Source organism: Globicephala melas, chromosome 9 (assembly GCF_963455315.2).
Source record: "Globicephala melas chromosome 9, mGloMel1.2, whole genome shotgun sequence".
Taxonomy (NCBI): domain Eukaryota; kingdom Metazoa; phylum Chordata; class Mammalia; order Artiodactyla; family Delphinidae; genus Globicephala; species Globicephala melas.
Genome location: NC_083322.1, coordinates 37856611 through 37878176, shown reverse-complemented (window position 1 = coordinate 37878176; position 21566 = coordinate 37856611). Strand labels below are relative to the sequence as shown.

The window sequence follows — 21566 nt, the reverse complement described above, 5'->3', positions numbered from 1 at the left end:
AGGAAACTGCTACTATGGAGAATTACATTCAGCATAATCAGTGATAATGCTGTCTTTAAAATGGAAATCAGAACCTAGAGTAACAGCCCCCTTTTAGATTGAATGCATCTCTCAGAAGAGTGGTTTGTGCATGTCTCATCTCCAACACAAGTAAAATATTTCATTTTATCCAGAAACCTACTGGGAGAAACATCCCATTTTCAGAGATATTCTGTTGATGACAGTATTATGGCTACACAATATATCAACTGAAGCACCACCAGACAACATGCCACACAATGTACGTTGCTCAGCATAATGTTTCTAAATCTTCGTTTATTTGCAGCTTTTGTGACTGTCTGGAAAAACTATTGATGGTCTCAAATATCTTCCTATCCTCTGGTGGTCTTTTGAATGAACAGTGCCTGTGATCCTTTTGCTCAACACAGCAGAAGAGATCTTTTCAGTTATGATTAACTAATAGTTTGAAATTCTCATAATTATATTAATGCATTTAAGTATACAGTCAATGTTTAATTTATTGGTGATAATTCTATTTAGAGAATAAAAGAGGACACTTATCGTTCAAAGAGAAAAAAGAGCTTTCAACTTGTGAGTAACTGAAATAAATCACTATTTGGTTTTACCTACTGCATTCATTCCCCGCAGGCTTAATTTAAATACCTTTAAGCTTTGAAAGTTTTTCCTGTACGCCTTCCTCATTGAGAAGGTAAAATCTAAATCTTAAAGTGTTTCATCACAGAGTCCGTGCACAATAGAATACAAAGGAAAACATAAACTCAATTTCATAACAAGGTATCTGCAGGTTTCTTAGCGTCCAACAGTGAGGAAACAAATTCTAATTCATTAGGTTTATTTTGTTCCTCTTCCTTCACAGAATTCTGAGTGCACTGTTGAGCTCAATTTTTTTGTTAAAATGGCATAGCTACCCGTTAGTAATTTTTTCAAAAAATCATAACTTGTTGAAAAGACTTAAGAATAAGTTCAAAAACACCACTAACTGAATACTAAATCTGTTTTATCAGTCTTGTTTTGGTGCACAGAATCTGTCGGTAATCAAGTAATTTTTTAAAAACCTGTGGGTTACTCTGGATTATTTTTGTGGATAACATGACAAATTCTACTCCCAAGGTATAAATTCACTGTTTATTTTCACTGATGAATTGCATGTCATTCAAGAGTTAGGTTTCTTGCAATAAATATTAACATAATTAACATAATGTTAATAAATGTTAACATAATGTGGGAAGATCTTATAATTTTTCAAAGGACTAGGAATCCTTGACATCCAAATGCTGAACTGAAATTGTAGAATAACTCATTAGGAAACAAGCAATAGCAGTGTCAAGATTTACAACAAATATACTGGATGTGTTCTAAAAATTAATATTAAGCTGCAATGCTTGGCTTAATTAGTTTTCTTCTTCACTTTCAAAGCATATCTGTCTGGTTTTATGAAGTTGGTCTCCAATCCCCTCTTCTACAAACCTGTTTAATTAAAGTTTAACAGCTGTGTACACTTTAGAAACAGAATAATGATTCTTCTCCCTTGAAATACTTAATCCTTTCCTAAAATATGATCCTTCTGAATATATATTTAAAAAGCAATGGACGTGGAATAGTCTTCCAAGAGGAAAACACTGACAGCTTAGGGTATCAGCACCATGTATTCAGTGGGTAGACAAGAAAGTAATACCCAAGCCAGAAAATCCAAGGCCCGCATGGGGCACAAGCAGATCTCTTCCTTCAGAAATAAAATGAGAGCTACACAAAACAACAAATAAGTAAAAAGAAAATTAAATAAATAAGCAGAAGGTAAAAATAAAATACAATATTTAATGGGTTTTGTAAGATTTCTGGATATGACTCTACACATCCAACACCCAAATAGCATGACTAATAAGGTAACACCAGCTATTTTGATCAGCGTTACCACTTTATCACCACACATGCAAATATTTATTAAATAATTATATATGTGTGTGTATAACATAAATTTCTGAAATGATGACAAGAATTAGAGGACAAATAGACGTGGTGAATCCTTGAATAGTACACCTTTACATGTGAAATTAAAAAATAACAATACAAAAATCTGTTCAGATATCAGTAGCAAATGCATACAATTTCACACTATCAGCTTTCTCTCCTCCAAGTGTTCTTGCCAGCATACCGAAGTGACCACCGTGGAGGCAAGTATCACATGTATTTTTAGGCCCTTCTGATAGATCCTTAAAAAGAGTCTGATTTCACCTCACATCCTGCCATTGTGCTCTGTTTGTGGTGCACATTCAATTAATGTGTGTTGAAGAGGCACATTGATGCAAGAGCAAAACCTATTTATTTACAAGAGAAGAACTCTAAAAGAGGCTTTAGTAGAGCATGTTACTGTTCAAAATATTTGCTTCCCACCCCTGAGGAATGGTTGTATATACCCACCCTGCTGAAAACAGGCATGGCCATATGACTTGTTTGGCCAATGACACGTGAATAGAAATGATACGTGCCTCTTCGAAATAGAAGTGTTAAGGTCCATCCCATGGTTGCACCATGCTTCCTCTTCCATCTCCCCTGTGACTATAAATACCCTGTCAGCCTGAGTCCCTAAGGGAAGGAATCACGGAGCAGAGCTTCACACAGCCAAGTGAGAAAAAAGCTATTACAATAAACCATTGAGATTTGGGGGTAGTTTGTTATCAGCAAGTAAGTCAGCATAAGATGACTGACAGAGGGCCTGTGCAAGCCTTTTCAATAAAAAAGAAGCACATCCTCTTCCCTCTTGCTATGCAGGGACAATCCCTGCAGCACTGATGCTGCTGGAGAGAGTAAAGGAAAACAGATGGCTGGGACTCATGTTCTTTACCACTTGCTTTCCTTAACCTTCAGCAACATGCATGAAAAACTAATGTTCAGCAATTTAGAGAGTTTACATTTTTAAAGATAAGGAGTTGGGACTGATGCTAATTGGACTAAGTTGAAATATTTCTGGAATAAATAGAATCATTTCACAGAGTGAGAGGCAGGATTGAAGTTTTATAAATATTGCACAGGAGCCTTCTGCAGTCATTAAATATGACAAATCCTTGCTGAGCACATGTCTCAGTATGCTAGATTTCAGAAGACTGGACCCTGCTAAATGCTGGGCTCCAGAAATGAGTTGTTGCCCTTGACTTCAGGGTGCTCACAGGCAGAGAGACATATGCTCAAATGGCTGTAATACAATTAGATGCATTGTACACCTGTAAGATCAATAAAGTACTATGGTAACAGAGAAGAGAACAATCATTTCTTTTTCTTTTTTTTTTTTCTCCACAAATTGATTTATGGATTCCACATAATCCCAATCAAAATGACAGCAGATTTTTGATAATTTTGTGCGTATGGGGTAACTGACAGATGATTTTTGGAAATGCAAAGAATTCTATGGAAAAGCAAAATAACTAGAATAGCCGAAGCAAATCTGAAGAATTAAGACAAAGTTGAGTATTAGATACCAGATATCAAGACTTATAAAGCTATAATAATTAAGACGGTGTGGTTTACACATAAGAAGAAATAGAAAAATGGAACAGAATAGAGGGTCTAGAAACAGACCTACACATACAGATTTGCCTGATTTACGACAAAGGTGCATCTACAATTCATTGGGGAAACGGTCTTTTAAATAAATAGCACTAGGTCAACTGGATAGCCATGTGGTAAAAACCAAAAACCAAAACCCAAAGAAACCTTGAACCACCCTCCCCCCCATCTTACACCACTAACACAAATTACAGATGAATCACAGAATGAAAGTCAATAATACCTTCTAGAAAGAAATATGGAGGATGAATCTTCATAACCTTAGAGTGGACAAAGATATATTAATTAGGACACAGAAAAGAACCATAAAAGATTAATAAAGTAGGCTTCATTAAAATTAAGAATTTATGCTCATTAAAAGAAACTATTAAGCAAGTCAAAAGGTAAGGCAAGATTGGGAAAAGGTATCTGCAATACATATATCTGACAAAGGACTTCTATCCAAAATGTATAAAGAATTTCTACATAATGTAAGAAGACAATACAATTTTTTTATATATATATACATATGTTCCCATATCTCTTCCCGCTTGCGTCTCCCTCCCTCCCACCCTCCCTATCCCACTCCTCCAGGCGGTCACAAAGCACCGAGCTGATCTCCCTGTGCTATGTGGCTGATTCCCACTAGTTATCTACCTTACGTTTGGTAGTGTATATATGTCCATGCCTCTCTCTCGCTTTGTCACAGTTTACCCTTCCCCCCTCCCCATAGCCTCAAGTCCATTCTCTAGTAAGTCTGTGTCTTTATTCCTGTTTCACCCCTAGATTTTTCATGACATTTTTTTTTCTTAGATTCCATATATATGTGTTAGCATAGGGTATTTGTCTCTCTCTTTCGGACTTACTTCACTCTGTATGACAGACTCTAGGTCTATCCACCTCACTACAAATAGCTCAATTTCGTTTCTTTATATGGCTGAGTAATATTCCATTGTATATATGTGCCACATCTTCTTTATCCATTCATCCGATGATGGACACTTAGGTTGTTTCCATCTCCGGGCTATTGTAAATAGAGCTGCAATGAACATTTTGGTACATGACTCTTTTTGAATTATGGTTTTCTCAGGGTATATGCCCAGTAGTGGGATTGCTGGGTCATATGGTAGTTCTATTTGTAGCTTTTTAAGGAACCTCCATACTGTTCTCCATAGTGGCTGAACCAATTCACATTCCCACCAGCAGTGCAAGAGTGTTCCCTTTTCTCCACACCCTCTCCAGCATTTATTGTTTCTAGATTTTTTGATGATGGCCATTCTGACTGGTGTGAGATGATATCTCATTGTAGTTTTGATTTGCATTTCTCTAATGATTAATGATGTTGAGCATTCTTTCATGTGTTTGTTGGCACTCTGTATATCTTCTTAGGAGAAATGTCTATTTAGGTCTTCTGCCCATTTTTGGATTGGGTTGTCTGTTTTTTTTTTATTAAGCTGCATGAGCTGCTTATAAATTTTGGAGATTAATCCTTTGTCAGTTGCTTCATTTGCAAATATTTTCTCCCATTCTGAGGGTTGTCTTTTGGTCTTGTTTATGGTTTCCTTTGCTGCGCAAAAGCTTTTAAGTTTCATTAGGTCCCATTTGTTTATTTTTGTTTTTATTTCCATTTCTCTAGGAGGTGGGTCAAAAAGGACCTTGCTGTGATTTAGCTAACAATCATTTCTGTCAGAGAAAGGGTACAGGATTTTGTTAAATGGGTCAGGGATGGGGAGGTCTGCCAAGCACAGGATAACATGTGAGCATATGTAGAGAAGCAGCACATTTTTTAAAAGTCTGGAATAATACAACTCTAGTACACCGTGTGTGTGTGTGTGTGTGTGTGCACGTGCACGTGCACACATATACAGCTATCCTTTTCTTTTTAATTGTTCCAGAGTGTTTTATTTTATGACTGTACCATCATGTCCTTAACTATACTGACATACCTTTAGAAGACTGCAGCCTTTTGCTATTATAAACAATGATGCCTTGGAAACACTCCTTTTCACTCATGTGCAAGTCCATCTCCAGGTGAATTCATAGAAAGGGAATTGCTGAGTAGAAGTTACTCAGGCAAAAACAAAACAAAAGGAACAAGACAAAAGGAAGGGTGCTTCCTCCAAATGCAATGGTATGTGAAAAGGTGCATAACTGCCATGAAACTGCAAACTACCAGGGTGGCTAGAACTTACTGGAGAAAATACAGCTGGAGAGACACTCAGGGGTCATCAGATCATGAGGGGTAGTACATGCCGTGCTCCTGAGTGCGGGAGACATAATAAGACTAACATTTTAATGAAATCATTCTTGTGGAAGTGTGGGGGATGGATTGGCAAGGGTATAATAGGGTAACCAGTTAGGATACAGGCACAGTAATCTGGGAGGAAATAACAAAGGCCTGGTAAATCATCTTTGGGGCACTGTGAAAGAAGGTTCTCCCTTGCTTGCCTCTTGTGCTTTCTCCTTTTGGGCACATCACATCCAAGGCCAATGTCTAAGATGCCTCAGGGTAAAGCAGCAGCTGTAGGGAATGACCCAGCGTTGGGATCCACCTTTCTACCCTGGAATGGGGAGAGATTCTTTGGGTGCTAATCCATCTACAAAAAGTTAGGTACGGACTGCTTCCTTCTTTTCTACAAAAAAATACCTATTATAGAATTTAAGAGCTGGAACACATGTCAGAAATCTTTGAATCTCATTTAGTCCAAGGGTCCTCAAATTTATTGTGAGCTGCTTTCCATTTTCCTAAATGTGTGAGATCCTAGGGAGGTCATTACAAAGAAAGTGGAAATGAATTCCTAAAACCTGACACTAATGTTGCCATCTGGAGATCACACTTTGAGAAACATTCTGCTAGAACAATGCCACCTTCCACGTGGTAGCTATGTTGCCTATAGAAAGTACATAGACATATGTATGGTCTTCTACAATATAATGTTTCTAGATTTTCATAGCTTTAAAATATTGAGAAAAACATGTTGGAAACTTTATAGTGAACTCCCATTTCTCTATATTCATTAAACTCATAGATTAGCATTAACACACTAATAGCGTTAACTCATAGTAGATAAATGTATAAAAGTTATTTCAAAGAATTCAGGTTCTAAAGTTCTACATTTTGGACCTTTAATCGTCAAAAATAAGATGAAATAACTTAAAAAAAACTTATCTCCTTAAATAATCTATGAGAATGAATTAAACTAAAAGGCAAACCACAAACTGGAAATATATTTGATCTAAATATGACAAGGAGCTAACATACATAATATATTCAAATTGAGAAGAAAACATTTACTACCCTTTTAAAATGGCCAATTCTGGAAAAGACAGTTCTTAGAAAAGGAAATGAAAGATTAATAATTGTATAAAATATTCATTCTTTTTAGCAATAATAATAATAAATGAAAACAACAATAAGAAACATTTTTTTCACTTTTCTTATTAGCAAAGACTAAAATGATGTTAATACTCATTGCTGGATCAATGCACAGTGAAATTTTCATACCTTGCTAGCAATGTGAAAAGTAAAACTTTCACACAAATTTTCCTATATACTCCTTGATTCCCTTCACTTTATAACTAAGGATACTGCAAGTTTTAATAAAAAAGCATGATTTTTTTTGAAAGTTCTGTGAGAATACTAGAGCTCAGAAACATTATTAAGTTAGGAGTCATTTCAATTCCCATCATGCAGTGAGCATTCTCTTGATTTTAATGATAGCTGTATTAGATTTAGAATTCAGGCTTGATTTACATAATCCCCCCCAAACGGTCCCAGAAATCCATTAAAGGTCACCTTAGTTTCCCATACATATACCAAATTCTAATCCGCTCATTCGCTCCCTCTTCTATTATCATATTCCACGCTTTTGTAAAGCCTACTGCTTATTATACTTTCATCTCAAATAGAAAATCCTTCAGTTTGGCTTTCCATCTTACTAAACTCCATTCCAGTATGTATCACTTACTCCTCTTCATGTTAGAGTAAAAGATTAAACAGCCATTTACTTTTCGATGTAAAATTACATCAATTATGTAAAATTGAAATTCAGACTGCAGAAATGTTCCTTGGAAGTATCAATACACCTGGAGGTGCAGCAGCATGGGACTAAGTGTTTATCACTTCTTGCTCCAGGGTGCATATTAAAATCAGGTATTGCATAACAGTCAGGAAGTAGAATTTATTTGTGTAATAAGCAAAGTAGAAAACCTCCTGGGTTCCCAGGTGACCAGTTGCAGAAGCCTGAATTTAATGACTTGCTATTCATCATAAACCAAACATACAAGTTTCATCACACAATTTCCCCTTTTGAAAGAAAATATCAACAACTGTCAGGCTCTTAATAATTAAGAAATTTTTAATTATTTTCACTCCGATTCTCATTTGAATGACAACAAGGATGATCAATTTCAAATCTTATTAGTTCTGCTAGCATGAACCATTCAGATTCTCACACAGGATCACTCTGTAGTAAAAAAACTAGGAAGACACCCCTTTTTAGTTTTTATTTTTTTTGTCCACGCCACTGGGCATGTGGGATCTTAGTTCCCTGACCAGGGGTCGAGCCCATGCCCCCTGCAGTGGAAGCTTGGAGTCTTAACCACTGGACCTCCAGGTAAGTCCAAGACACTCCCTTTTTAATGAATAATTTAAAATTAATATTTCTGATAAACAAATATTTTCCAATTTTATAAAACCGCATACACTTTAGTGTCAAAATCAACATTTTAAGTATGGGAATAATTACTGCTTGTGATTATGATGCTATTAAACACATGGGTATCTATCATAATGAGTTAGATAACATTTGAATGTTTTCCATAACACAATGAAATGAACTGAGGAACTAAATTACTTAAAGCAAATAGATCCCCTAGGTTACTAGCTCCTTCTTCTCTGGACTCTCAGTTTGGTCCAGCATAGGCAGACTGAGCCAAAATAAAAGCCAAAAGATCATTGGAGTTCTCTGTTGGGCTTATAAGATGAGATATAAATAGCATGAGGGTAATATTCTGATACAGAGTTTTTCCAACTGCAGGGCTGTTCCTTTTGTATTAAAAGAAACTATCTAGGCAATGAAATTTATTCTACTCTTTTATGAGCATTGGGACTGCTCTCCAGTGAAGATGTTTTGCAAGGTTCCTATAGTATAATAGCTCTTCCCCATCCAGCTCAAGATAAATTTTTTTTTTTTTTTTTTTTTTTTTTTTTTTTTTGCGGTACGTGGGCCTCTCTCGTTGCGGTGCACAGGCTCCGGACGCTCAGGCTCAGTGGCCATGGCTCACGGGCCTAGCCACTCCGTGGCACGTGAGATCTTCCCGGACCGGGGCACGAACCCGTGTCCCCTGCACCGGCAGGCGGACTATCAACCACTGCGCCACCAGGGAAGCCCAAGACAAATATCTTCATTGTAGAGGTCCACCCATGAGGCTTCTAGCAATTCCGCAAAGATCTCAAAGTAGCAACTCAGTATTTTCCCTCCCACTGCCCTCTGCCTCAACCAACATATAATCAAAGAACCCATGGCTTTTAGGCTAATTCTTCTCTTCTATTTAAACTATTGGCCAGGACTAGAAATAAGTTTTGTATTTTCTATTGATTTCCAAGTTAAGGGAATAAAAGTAGATAACACAGACCAAGGATTGGCAAACTATGACCTATGGGCCAAATCTAGTCCAACATCTGCTTTTGTAAAGAGATTTTTATTACACCATTCATTTTATGTATCATTGAGAGTCGCTTTCTTGCTACAGTATCAGTGTAGAGTATTTTTGACAGAGACAGTATGGCCTGCAAAGCCAAAACGATTTCTTATGGGCCTTTTACAGAGAAAGTATACTGATCCCTGCTGTAGGTATAATAAGAAACAAATATCACAACTGTGAAATATCTTGCCAACAGGTAACAATGTGCAGGAGGACGCAGGTCAAGATCCCAAAGATATAACATAGCCAGCCTTTGAGTACTTGCATGGAAAGTTTTAAAAGTGTTCTTTCTTCCACCTCCTGGATTCACTAAATATGGAGCTATGTCTTAACCTAGCAGTACAATCAAATTATTTCAACAATGACAAAAATATGATAATCTAAAATGGGCAAGACATTCTGCTAAGCTCTGGGTTAGCTCTGTGCTAACCAAATTATATCCATTATTTCATGTAGAAAATTAAATTAAATTTCATTACATTTTGATAGTGTGTTGAAATTCACAAAGGGTTAGTACATATATTAATTTACCTCCTTTGGTCTTCAAAATAACCCTGAAAATAGAGAGATTTAAAAAAAAAATCAAAACTCAGAGAGGTCAGTAACTTTCCCAAGGTCACCTAGCTTGTAAGAAAACAGAGCTGAGATTGAATCTCCTATTATCTTAGCTCAAGTGTAACACTCTTCTACTTTGTCATGCTACCCCTTATTGTTCTTAGGCGTCTTTAAAAAAAAAGATACTTTTATAAGAAAAAATTAACAAAAATTTTAGAGCAACCACAACTAATTAAATCAATACCTCAGACACATCTGCTCCCTACATGAAAATCTTCCTTCAAACATTTTAAAGAGAAACCACAGTCAATGTTAAGTTTAAACAAGGTTAGCTGAAATTGCACAAAAATAGAAGAACTATCTGTTCCTTAATTATTAAGTAATTATTCAGCCTGAAATATTCTTGAATCTTCCTGGCATGCTTCTTAAGCTTAGTTAAAAAGGTACTTAAAGACAATCTTTTTAGCTTCCTACTGAGATAATTATACTTATATGTCTTTTCAAAATATTTGACAGACTTACATTACTGTGAGCAGAGGAAAAAAATCAATATTTAGTTCAAAGAAGTGTACAAAAGTTAGTATTTGTCTATATTTTAACTTGGAGTCCACAACTTCAGAAAGTAATAATACTAAGAAATGTAATTAAGCCAGCAGCAAAGAAGGCTAATACACTAATGAAGCAGCCAGCTTCAGATGTGATGTACTTCCTGCCAGGAAGAAATCAGATTCCAAAAGAGCACTTCACATAATCTATCTGTACTGGGGGAGGGGGATGAGACTAATGGCAGAACTGAGGAGCAAAGTCCCAAAGCCAGCCCAAGAAGAGAGAAAAGGAGGTTAGTGAAAAGCATAAAGTTAGAAACTGACTACTATCTTTTAAAGAGAAACAAGGAAATGTGGACGAGGATGGAGCCAGATCACAGCATCCTGCTAAGCTTTCTGCTGCAAAGATTTTCCCTAATTAAGCTAAGCCAATGGGTTTCCTACCTGAAGCACCCCAGTTATTTCACTCCATGAACTACCTAGAGAGGCCATGACAGTGCTAATATTTCCTTTTAGATATGGCGAGTTTAGTTTGAAGAACATTAAAGAATGAGGATATCAGTTAATATTTATTTTCATGTTCTCCCCTTTAATTTTCTATAAATGGTTTTGTCTAAATCATATATCATTGCTACCCAATAATACGCCTATGGTATCTTTGTGTACATTACTCCTAGGACTATTATTTATTATTTAGGACTTACTAAATAAGCAATTCTGGAATTGTCATGTTTACAAATAAATACCTAGTATAGACATATGAGTATACTAGTATAACATAACATACACATTGGGAAACATAAATACTTACAGATATATCTCAAGTATATATTTTTCTTTATGGAGTATTCAAGGAAAAAACTGCTGAAAGATAAATATTTGACAAATCCTTTCAATATCCTACTATGAGACACAGATTAGAAAGATATACACCAGATGTACCTCTGGGAATTCAATTAGGGCTAAGAGAAAAAGGGACCTTTCCTTTTTTCTTCATACGCTCCAGTATTGTTTGAATTTTCTGTACTAACCCTGTATTACTTTCACAATTAAGGAAGAGGCTGGAGATGTCCTCTTCATCTCAAACATCAACCTGAAAGTTGTCTCCAACACAGCCCAACTCCTCAGGTCGACCAGATGCTCCTCCTCCAATGTTCCAGGGACCTTTGGTACATCTCCATGGGGGCAGTTCTTTCATTACATTGTATTTTTTTTTGTTTGTTTTTTGTTATTTTTGTTGTTTTCATACCAAACTGTAAGCTTTAGAAGGCAAGGACTATCTATGGCTTTTTATAATCTCAGAATTCTGCACAGTGTCTAGCATATAGTAAATACTCTAGGCACTCAATAAATGATTAAATCATAATGCCTACTAATAATAATATCTAATATTTACTGAACACATACTTATGTGCCAAGTGCTGTGCTAACCAAATTATATTCACTATTGCATGTAATTCTCAAGAAAACTCTATGGAGTATGTACTATTATAATTTCTATTTCACAGACAGATGAGAAAAATTAAGTTTAGAGAATTAAGTAATTTGGCAAAGTAACACAATAAGAAGCAAAACTGGGAAACGAATCAAGGAAGTCTGAATTCATAGTTTGTGCTCGTAACTTCTACATCATAGTGAATGAATAAATGAATGACTATGCATGAACGAATAAATGTGGAAGAGTTTCATATCTAAAGAAGACTCCTCTTCAAGAGACAAGACGACTAAGGTAGAAAATGAAACCAGAGAACCACCGAAGGGGGTGGGGAGAATACCACATAATAGATGTTATCATTATTGGAAAAAGCAATTCAATCTAAATATTCTAGTAACTTCCAGCAAGTACTGCATCCTCCTAGGTGGAGGTATACATACTATGTTTCCAGAGGTAGTCCCTCTGGAAATCTCCCTATATTGCTAAATTGATTACAGAAACGGTCTCAGCTTTAGAAAACCAAGATCAACATTTCTATATGTAAACTTAAGGTAACTATCACTTTGATAGTTAGAAAGAAATACCTATTGCTAGAGCATAGAGCTTTTATTAGCAATTCCATTTTTATTCATGGATATAGCAGTAGTGTGATAAATAATCATTTACAACTACATAAAAGAAAGAAATATTTCCAAAAAGGTATGGGTTACCTACCAGTCCTTAATTCTTGATTAAAGAAGAATTAAAATTCTTTAGCAAGAAGAAGGTAAAAATGTCCAGAATATATTAATAATTTTTCAGGTTCACATCAGAGGGAAGCTGATGATTTTTCACAAATGTCTCTTATTTAGTGGTAAATAAACCCTTGGACAGACTCTGGGACACTTACTTTCACAATTCAAGCCCTTACCTATTAGCTAACAGCATTGGTTAGATCCTAAGTACTAAGCAAGGATGTACCATGCTATTTTGCTTTGGAAAAATTCAGAGCTCAAATTAAACCAGGCTAAAGGGCCTTAGAGCATTCTGAAAACTTGCTGTTCAAGTTACCAACAGCTAGGACCCAGTGTGTAAATATCCTTCCGTCCTCAGAAGCAACCATCTATCTGGCTCCCATCTGAGAATTATAAAATAAAACCATTATTTTCCATGCTCTAAAACATTGCCTTCACCAATCTTTATCAGGGTCCTGGACACAAGCTTCTTTCCAAGTTTCTTTTTCATTCTATCCTTCCTTTTAGGACAGATACATTCCTAATTACTAATCTACCAAAAATGCCATAAACCAATGCATGGTCTTCAAAGAGAGCCATGTAGACACATTAGACTTCTATTATTCAGAGCTTCTGCACCAACCATAAAAAGAAGTTATTAAACAGGCATCATATTTAGTTTTACTGGGGAAAACTCAATTTAGTTCTCTTTTTCTTCCTATAAAGCTTCATCATATGCTGGAACATAGTATGTTCCAACCATCTGTGGTAGGTTAATATTGATTTCCCTATCTTCAATAGCGCATTTAAGATCAACAAGCTTTAAAATGTTTAATTTCTAGTGATTCAATGGATTTTTTTTTTTGCTAATAGCAGAAAGTTATTTTTAGTAAATCAGGATGTTTTGACATTTCACAAAACAGTCTCTGGACTTGAAGAGGAATTATTATTTAAATATTTTGCAGTGAGAGAAGTCTCATGATTCTCTACCTCAGACTACTTTGCAATATCAATACTTGTGAGAGAAAGTCTTGCACTGTACTTCACAGCAGAAAAATCACTGTGCTGTGAGCACAACACCATTGATCCCACCAGACTTAATTCCTCTCGAAGGCCACAAAGTGATGGCCTTCTATGATCACTTCTTGGAATTCTCCTGAACAAGGATGGCCACAAACAAAACAAAATCAAATTATGTGAAGTGAATTAGAAAGTAGATTACATTTACTGCTAGGGTGACCATTTGGCGCAGTTTGGGCAGGTCAGTTTATGCTGATTATTCCAATGTAATAATTAATATCATCCCCTTTCACTCTCGAAAGTGTCCTAGCTTAGGTGATGAATTATATGGGTTCCCTCTTCACTGGAGACTAAAAAGACTATTCATTTACTTCATTGAGGTTTCTAACTACATGGAAGCCCAGATTCCAGATGTCTGTAAAGTATATTTCATCGGGTACGAGGAGAAATGATGCTAGATTTCATTTCTGACTGGGCTGACAAAATCTGTGAAACAAAAATACAAGTGTCCCAATAAAAAATGCTGATGCCTTCGAAATTCCGACTGTGGTTGATTCACACTGACTTGCTGCAGTTTAGTGCTTTGTATTCATTTTATGCTTTTCTAAAACAGGGCTTCTCTGTGAGTCATAACAAATTAATGAGAAAAAGCAAATAACTATGAAAAACATTTTGGTGGAACTAATGGGTCTAAATATTACTTTCATTAGCTTTTGACTGTTCATGTTATAGATAAGCATCCCCGTTTGGGTTAACTTTATGACAATAACTAACATTCCTAGCTAAGCTATCCAGAGAATCAAGCAATTGCCTTGTGATTTTAATCAATGTTGACATCAAGAGAGAACATTCAGACCCCTGAAAGTCTCCTCTTTTACTATATTAGAAACAGTCATCTGAATTCTTTGAACAAATATTTCAACTCTACTTTTCACCTTGCCAATATAATCACAATGACGGTGATTACAAATAATGTGACTACTTTTATGAGTCACTCCGAAAATAACAAATCAAAGTAGTCATCATTCATGTCATAAACAAGGACACTTAACTACTGTTAGAAGAAGCTGGATGTGACTTTTCTCAAAAGAAAAATACTTTGACCAGTTAATTGGGTCAGATTGCCTCGCTTTAACCTATTCTCACAGCAGGCAGAGTGAGTCTCTAAAAACACCAACGCAGACCTACTAGAGAATGGACTTGAGGACACGGGGAGGGAAAGGGTAAGCTGGGACAAAGTGAGACAGTGGCATGGACATATATACACTACCAAATGTAAAATAGATAGCTAGTGGGAAGCAGCCGCATAGCACAGGGAGATCAGCTCAGTGCTTTGTGACCACCTAGAGGGGTGGGATAGGGAGGGTGGGAGGGAGGGAGACGCAAGAGGGAAGAGATATGGGGATATATGTATATGTATAGCTAATTCACTTTCTTATAAAGCAGAAATTAACACAGCATTGTAAAGCAAAAACAAACAAACAAACAAAACACCAATCAGATCATACTGCTCCAGGGCTCAAAACTCTCCACTGGCCTGCCATCCCACTAGAATAAACACCTGCCATCCTTCCTATGACCCACAAGGTTCTGCAAACCTCTCAGACCTAATCTTCTACCTCCATCGTCTTCCTTCCCAAAGGTGCAACATGCTGGCTGGCAATTCCTTAAACTCACCCAACCAACGTGTATCCATCTCAGAATTGCATTTGTTATTCCTTTGGGCTGAACTGTCCTTCCCCAGATTCTAGTATGGCTCTCTTTCCCCTCTCCTCCCTTAATTTAGAAGTCTGCTCAAATATCTTCTCATTAGAGAGGTTTACAGTAAATATCCTACCTAAAATAGCAATCCCAGACCCTACCATCACCCTACACATCCTTTCCTACTTTATTTTTCTTCACAGCACTTCTAGCTCATGACATTGCATTACGTGTTACATGTTCGTCTGTTTATTATTAGCTTCCAACCACTAAAATGTAAGCTCCATGAAGGCAGAGACTTTGTCTCTTTTGTTCAACTACATCTCTCTGGTGTCTGGACTAGTGTTCTAAATGAATAGTTCTAAGGCCTACACCATCAGTGAACTGATTACATTAAATATAACCTGATCATCGAGAACTATTTCCAAATTTTGTGTTGCCATATTTTGGTTTCTGAATCTGAAGCCCGCAGCTTTCCCACTGCACATGATATTTAAATCAATTTCCTCTGAAAGGGTATTTCATGCAGTGTTGGTAAGAGTATAAACATACACAAACCTCTTGGGAGGGAAATTTGGCTGTATATATATTAGAACTAAAAGCAACAACAGCAACACCAAAACATATGTCGACTGAATATTTCCACTTCTAGATATCTATTCTGTAAGAATAAACACACAAGTGTATGAAGGTATGTGTGCAAGGATGTTCATTAAAGCACTCTGCATTTTTCAAGCTTGTGTTACTTCTATAATTTAAACAAACAAAATATCTTCCCTAGAGAGTAAGGTCTAAGCAACTACTAAGGAGAGCAGATTACAGTCTAATTGAAAGTGAGGTTTTGGGCTCCCCTGGTGGTGCAGTGGTTAAGAATCCGCCTGCCAATGTAGGGGACACAGGTTCGATCCCTAGTCCGGGAAGATCCCACATGCCGTGGAGCAACTAAGCCCGTGCGCCACAACTACTGAGCCTGAGCTCTAGAGCCCACGAGCCACAACTACTGAGCCCGTGTGCCACGGTTACTAAAGCCTGCACGCCTAGAGCCCGTGCTCCTCAACGAGAGAAGCCACCACAGTGAGAAGCCCGCACACTGCAACGAAGAGCAGTCCCCCTCGCCGCAACTAGAGAAAGCCAGCGAGCAGCCATGGAGACCCAACACAGCCAAAAAAATAAAATAAATAAATTTAAAAAAAAGAAAGTGAGGTTTTGAAGGGTAGTGCTGAGTAAAGGACTGCTAATCTCACTGCCAGAATCTGGGAGGCCTCAGGGTACCTGCCATACCTACAAGCCCTTTCCAAGAGGTTCCTTATAATTACAGGGTTTGTACCAAGTAAATGGCAGGCCTAGACACAGCTGACTGGACCAGGGAAGGGCACCTGTCCCAAAGGCAACTGATCACTTGGTTGACAGTGGCCTGTCAGGTGGACAGATTCTAGATCTACACCTCAAAGGGGCACGCTCAGATTTCTCTCAGGTAGTTTAAACATGGGGCACACCCAAGGAAGTCAGCAGTTGACAATGGGGCAAAAGCCAACTGAAACACAGACAAGACAGGCAGAAGCAATGTGACAGCAGGCAGGGCACAAGGGTACAGAAACCGGAAGTGCTGCACTGCCATTCCTGTTCTTTAGTGAGGCTAGGCTGCTCCTGGGCTCTATCACCCTTCCTTCCCCAGGTAGCTTTAAAATGAGTCCTCTTTAAACTATATTTTACTCTCTATTATTGTAATCTGAAGGAGTTTAACTAACAGAACATTAAATTGAGGACTGGATTAAGCCTTTTAAGGGCTTAACCTCTGAAAAGATGATGGTTCCCTTTATAGTCTCTAATTCTGTGTAATTCAAAATAAAAATAATATAAAACCCCACAGTAAGTATAACCAAGTCCTGATAAGTCCAATTTGTTTTCTTTGGTCATTTAATAAAATAACAATTTTTTTCAAAAAAAAATTTTTCTACAGACCTACATTAGTGCTTAGCTTGCCTGCTAGGTAAACCAGTATTAACCAAGACAAAGGTGGGACTGGAAAGTCCTATCACAGACCAAAGCACCTTGCCTACTACAAGTCAGGACACCAGTCGACTAATGACTTCCAGTGGTAGACAGACAGCATATTAAAAAAATTTTTAATATGTTCTTATATTTTAAAAAATGGGTCACAGAGAAAAGAAGTAAGCACATGAGTAAACAGTATTTTATTCCCTAAATGTCCCTTAATGTTTTTCGATGCTGTTAGAAAATTATAGGAATATATTCAATTATTAATTGAAAGTCCAGGAAGGTTAGGATATTTAGGTACCAAAGATTCAGAGAAATGAAATTTAAAATTTTCTTTTAAAACACCAAATACAAAAGTAACTTCCTTCTAATCAATTATTTACTAGTCTTTAGAGGCCACACAGTAGCAAAGTCTTGATCCTTGCCACTTCCACTCTTTATATTATTCATTGCTGCATGATAGAGGCATAGTGAAGGGGCCAGAATGGGATGCACGTCCAAGTGTCAGTTTGCAGGATGGAACAAAGAACCTAGACTTTGCACGCGTGGGTTGCAGCAGTGGGGAAAAAAGGTGTAAACCTACTGCATTCCCGTATCCCCTTTTCTCACCCTTCAATCCTGTACCATTAGCCCTCTTTCTAGCTCAGCTTCTCCTCTGTGAACCCAATATTTACATTTACTGAGGAAAGCAAGAACCCATCCTTTTTTTCCGAGAGGTCTGTTGTAGGACTTCTGATTGCACAGAGGTTTCTTTTTTTTTTTTTATGTCTGAACAAGCTTTGCAATCTCACGTTGTGGACTAGTCAGCTTGTGAGCAATAATGATAATCTGAATGAAATTTGTGTTACCTTTGGATTATACTATAAAATGTATCTCTTGGCATTCCTAATCCTGTTAGATTACTTTAGATGAAACTTTTGCCTACTTTATTGATCTGTCGTTTTGTTTTTTAATAGCTTTACTGAGGTGTAACTCATATAACATATGATTTACCCATTTAAAAGGTAGAGCTCATTGTTTCTAATATATTCATAAGAGTTGTGCATCCAGATCATGGAATGTAATCAATAATATAAAGGAACAAACTATAGGTGCACAACACGGAGGAACCAAAAAACACTATGCTAAGTGAAAGAAACCAGGTACAAAGGACTACATATTGTATATTACCATGTAAATAAAATTTCTAGAAAAGGCTAACCTATAGAGACAGAAAGCAGGTCCATGGTTGTGTGGCATTGGCAATGGGGAATGATGGGAACCAGTGTTAAGGGCAAATCAGGTGAGGGAATGTTTGAGGGTAATAGGAAGGCTCAAAAACTAGATTGCAGTGAGGGTTGCACAACTGCATACATTTATATTAAAGCTCACTGAACTGTATATTTAAAATGGGTGAATTATATATATGTATATATGTATATAAATTATACCTCAATAAAGAATTTTTTAACATCTTTATTGGAGTATAATTGCTTTACAATGGCGTGTTAGTTTCTGCTTTATAATTGAATAAAGATTTTAGAAGAAAAAAAGACCAAACAAATACTCATGGATATAAACTAAACATACCGTACCTCGATAGCTCCATTGATACCATGCAGGCTATTAATGATTACTTAATCTGGACATGAAAATGTTTGCCATTCATTACTACATCAGCAAGTTCTCAAACTGTTTGGTCTGAGGACACCCTTACACTCTTAAAAATAACTGAGGTCTCAAAGAACTTTTATGTGCATATTAGATGTCAATATTTATCATATTAGAAATTAAAAGAATTAAAAAAATCTTTAGTGATTCAATGTAAAATAACAATAATAAACTTGTAAGTTAACACAAAGAACATATTTAATGAAAAGTATAGCTGTTTTCCAAAACAAGAGAAAAAGTAGTGAGAAGAGTGGCTTTGTTTTCTTTCACATGTTTGGCAATCTTTTTAGTATCTGGCTTAATAGAAGACAGCCACATTCTCTTATCTGCTCCTGCCTTCAATCTGCTGCAATATCATACATCATGTAGCCTCTGGAAAACTCCACTGTACACTCATGAGAAATGGCAATGAAAAGGCAAATAACACCTTAGTATTACTAGGAAAGTAGTTTTGATCTCACAGAACCCCACAAAGGGTCTTGGAAACTCCTAGTGGTCTTTGGGCCATCCTTTGAGAACTGTTGGTCTAGATTCTGCTCTAGACCATTTTAATTGAGGTTCATTTTAATGAGATTACTTAACTGTATTGTCATTAATACAAGCTTTTTAGGAAAATGGGATCAAAAAACTTTCTGAATATAGTTTTCAAAGTATATTGAATCCCACATTGTACAGACTTGGCTGTAACTTAAAGTAAGCAATCAATATGAGACATATCATGCCACATCAATATTAACTTGTTGAACCTCAAACATTATTCTAGACTTATCAGCAAGCAGAATAAATAAGATGTTACTACACATTGTTAAAACACCTGATTGTTACAATGTTATTTTTTAAAACTACTGTTTTTTTCACTGATTCAGAAGCTTCTGTTTCACATTCTTTTCCATCTTCCCCCATCTCTATTATAATAAAAGCTCCCCCTTAGTTCCTGTGTTTGCTTCTAAAACAACAAAATGTTATTGAATTTTTTCTAAAACGAACCTTGACATCATAACCTAAAACAATCATACTAATTTCAATACTGAAAAACAGTTATTTAATGGTCTTTTTATAAAATGTGGTTAATTTCAGCTTAATTAATATTTATTTCTCTTGTGCTTCCCAGTAAAGGATAACAATACCATCAGTCAGTTTATTTATGTGTTATATCCTGAAATGGTTGATGATACTCACTAAAGATGTACCAGTTCATTTGGAAAGTCTCCAAAGGTTTGAAGACTTCAAAGACACCTCTTTGGATTGAAATGTGCTTTCCATGTGATGTGATTTAAAACTCAACAAAAATCTAGATATTTACAACCTAAACTCAATAAAAACAAAAAAAACAACAACAAAAACCAGTTTAAGTTCTTACTTTACAATATCTCCTTCAAGAGCAATCACTCTCTTAATGATCTTCTGTTCTGGGTTTTTAGGAGACCTAGAAAAAGATAAGGTTACATAATCAGTTGTGTCTGTTGTTTTAAGAAAATGAGAAGAAATTTTACAAGAAAATATGCTATATTAAAGTCATTACAGGATCCTTTGCAACCATGACATGACATCAGTCCTACTTAGGTCCCAAGTGAGATAGAGCTAAGAGTGAAAGAATTCTTATTTTAAACCTCTGAGGGAAAAGGATCACACTGAAACTTTTCAAAAACTAAAAAAAAAAAAAAAATTAATAAAACCCCAGAAGTATAAAGATTTTCATTATTAAATCTAAGTACCTGTAGGAAAGAGGATTCATACATAAAATAATTAGGCATTTCTTTAAAATGATAACATACTTAAGTTTCTTCATTTTATTTAAAATAAACAGAGTTTGATTTAAACAAAGAAAACAATGAAGAGAGGAATTTTTTTGAAAAAAAAAAACAATTAGGAAATTCTTTTTTTTTTTTTTTTTTCCATGTTGGTTTATTTCTAACAAAGCACTTAGACCAGGCCCACCCAGAGGAGAGGATGTCACTTCCTCAAGGACTTGAAGTTTGGGGCTGTTCTTAACCCCTTGGTCCCTTGCCACATTTCCTACTTAAAGCTGCTTCTGACCCTTGTGCCAAAGGATCAGTTGGAGAGGGGCAGGGCCCAGCCTTGCTGGAGTCTTGTCACTTGTACTCACATCTTTCTACAGAAGCACAGAGGACACAGTGTTTGAGGTCCCCCTAAACTCTGTGTTTTCCTTCCTCCAAGACCCTACCCTCTTTGGGGCATAATACTGGACAGTCCTGGAGAGAGAGGCAGATGCAGGGAGAATCTGGGGTTCGGGTTTTAGGGTATGGTAGAGCTTGATGAGGAGGGACAAGGGGAGGAAATTCTTTTAAAGCACAACTAGGTTTAGCCATTTAAAGATTATGTAATTCAGAATGCTAAGACAAGACTAAAAGAAATTGATAGGTTCTGATATACTTAATGCAGACATCATTTATTTTAATCTATGATTAGTAGCTTATGGTAAATGTTTACTTAAGGTAATACTATTTACTCAAATAAATACTCCCCTCCCCTTCTCTTCCCTCCTCCCCCCACTTACTCTATCTCTGGGATTCCTCACTCTAGGAGAAGCCATGTCTGTTTCTCAGCAGTCCTACTGAGAAACTCATTTAGTGAGGAACTAAGGTTGGCCAACCTTCGTGTGAATGAACTTAGAAGTAGACCCTTCAACACACTCATAGATACAGAGAACAAATGGGTGGT

General features: G+C 36.5%; 1 protein-coding gene across 1 annotated transcript in view; it reads right to left on the bottom strand.

Annotated features, from left to right (window-relative positions):
- Positions 1-21566, bottom strand: part of IMMP2L (inner mitochondrial membrane peptidase subunit 2) — a 909720-nt gene that overhangs the window by 254495 nt on the left and 633659 nt on the right. The window contains exon 5 of the mRNA XM_030857578.2: positions 20245-20310. Coding sequence (XP_030713438.1) covers positions 20245-20310 — 66 coding nt within the window. The remainder of the gene's footprint in view (positions 1-20244; positions 20311-21566) is intronic.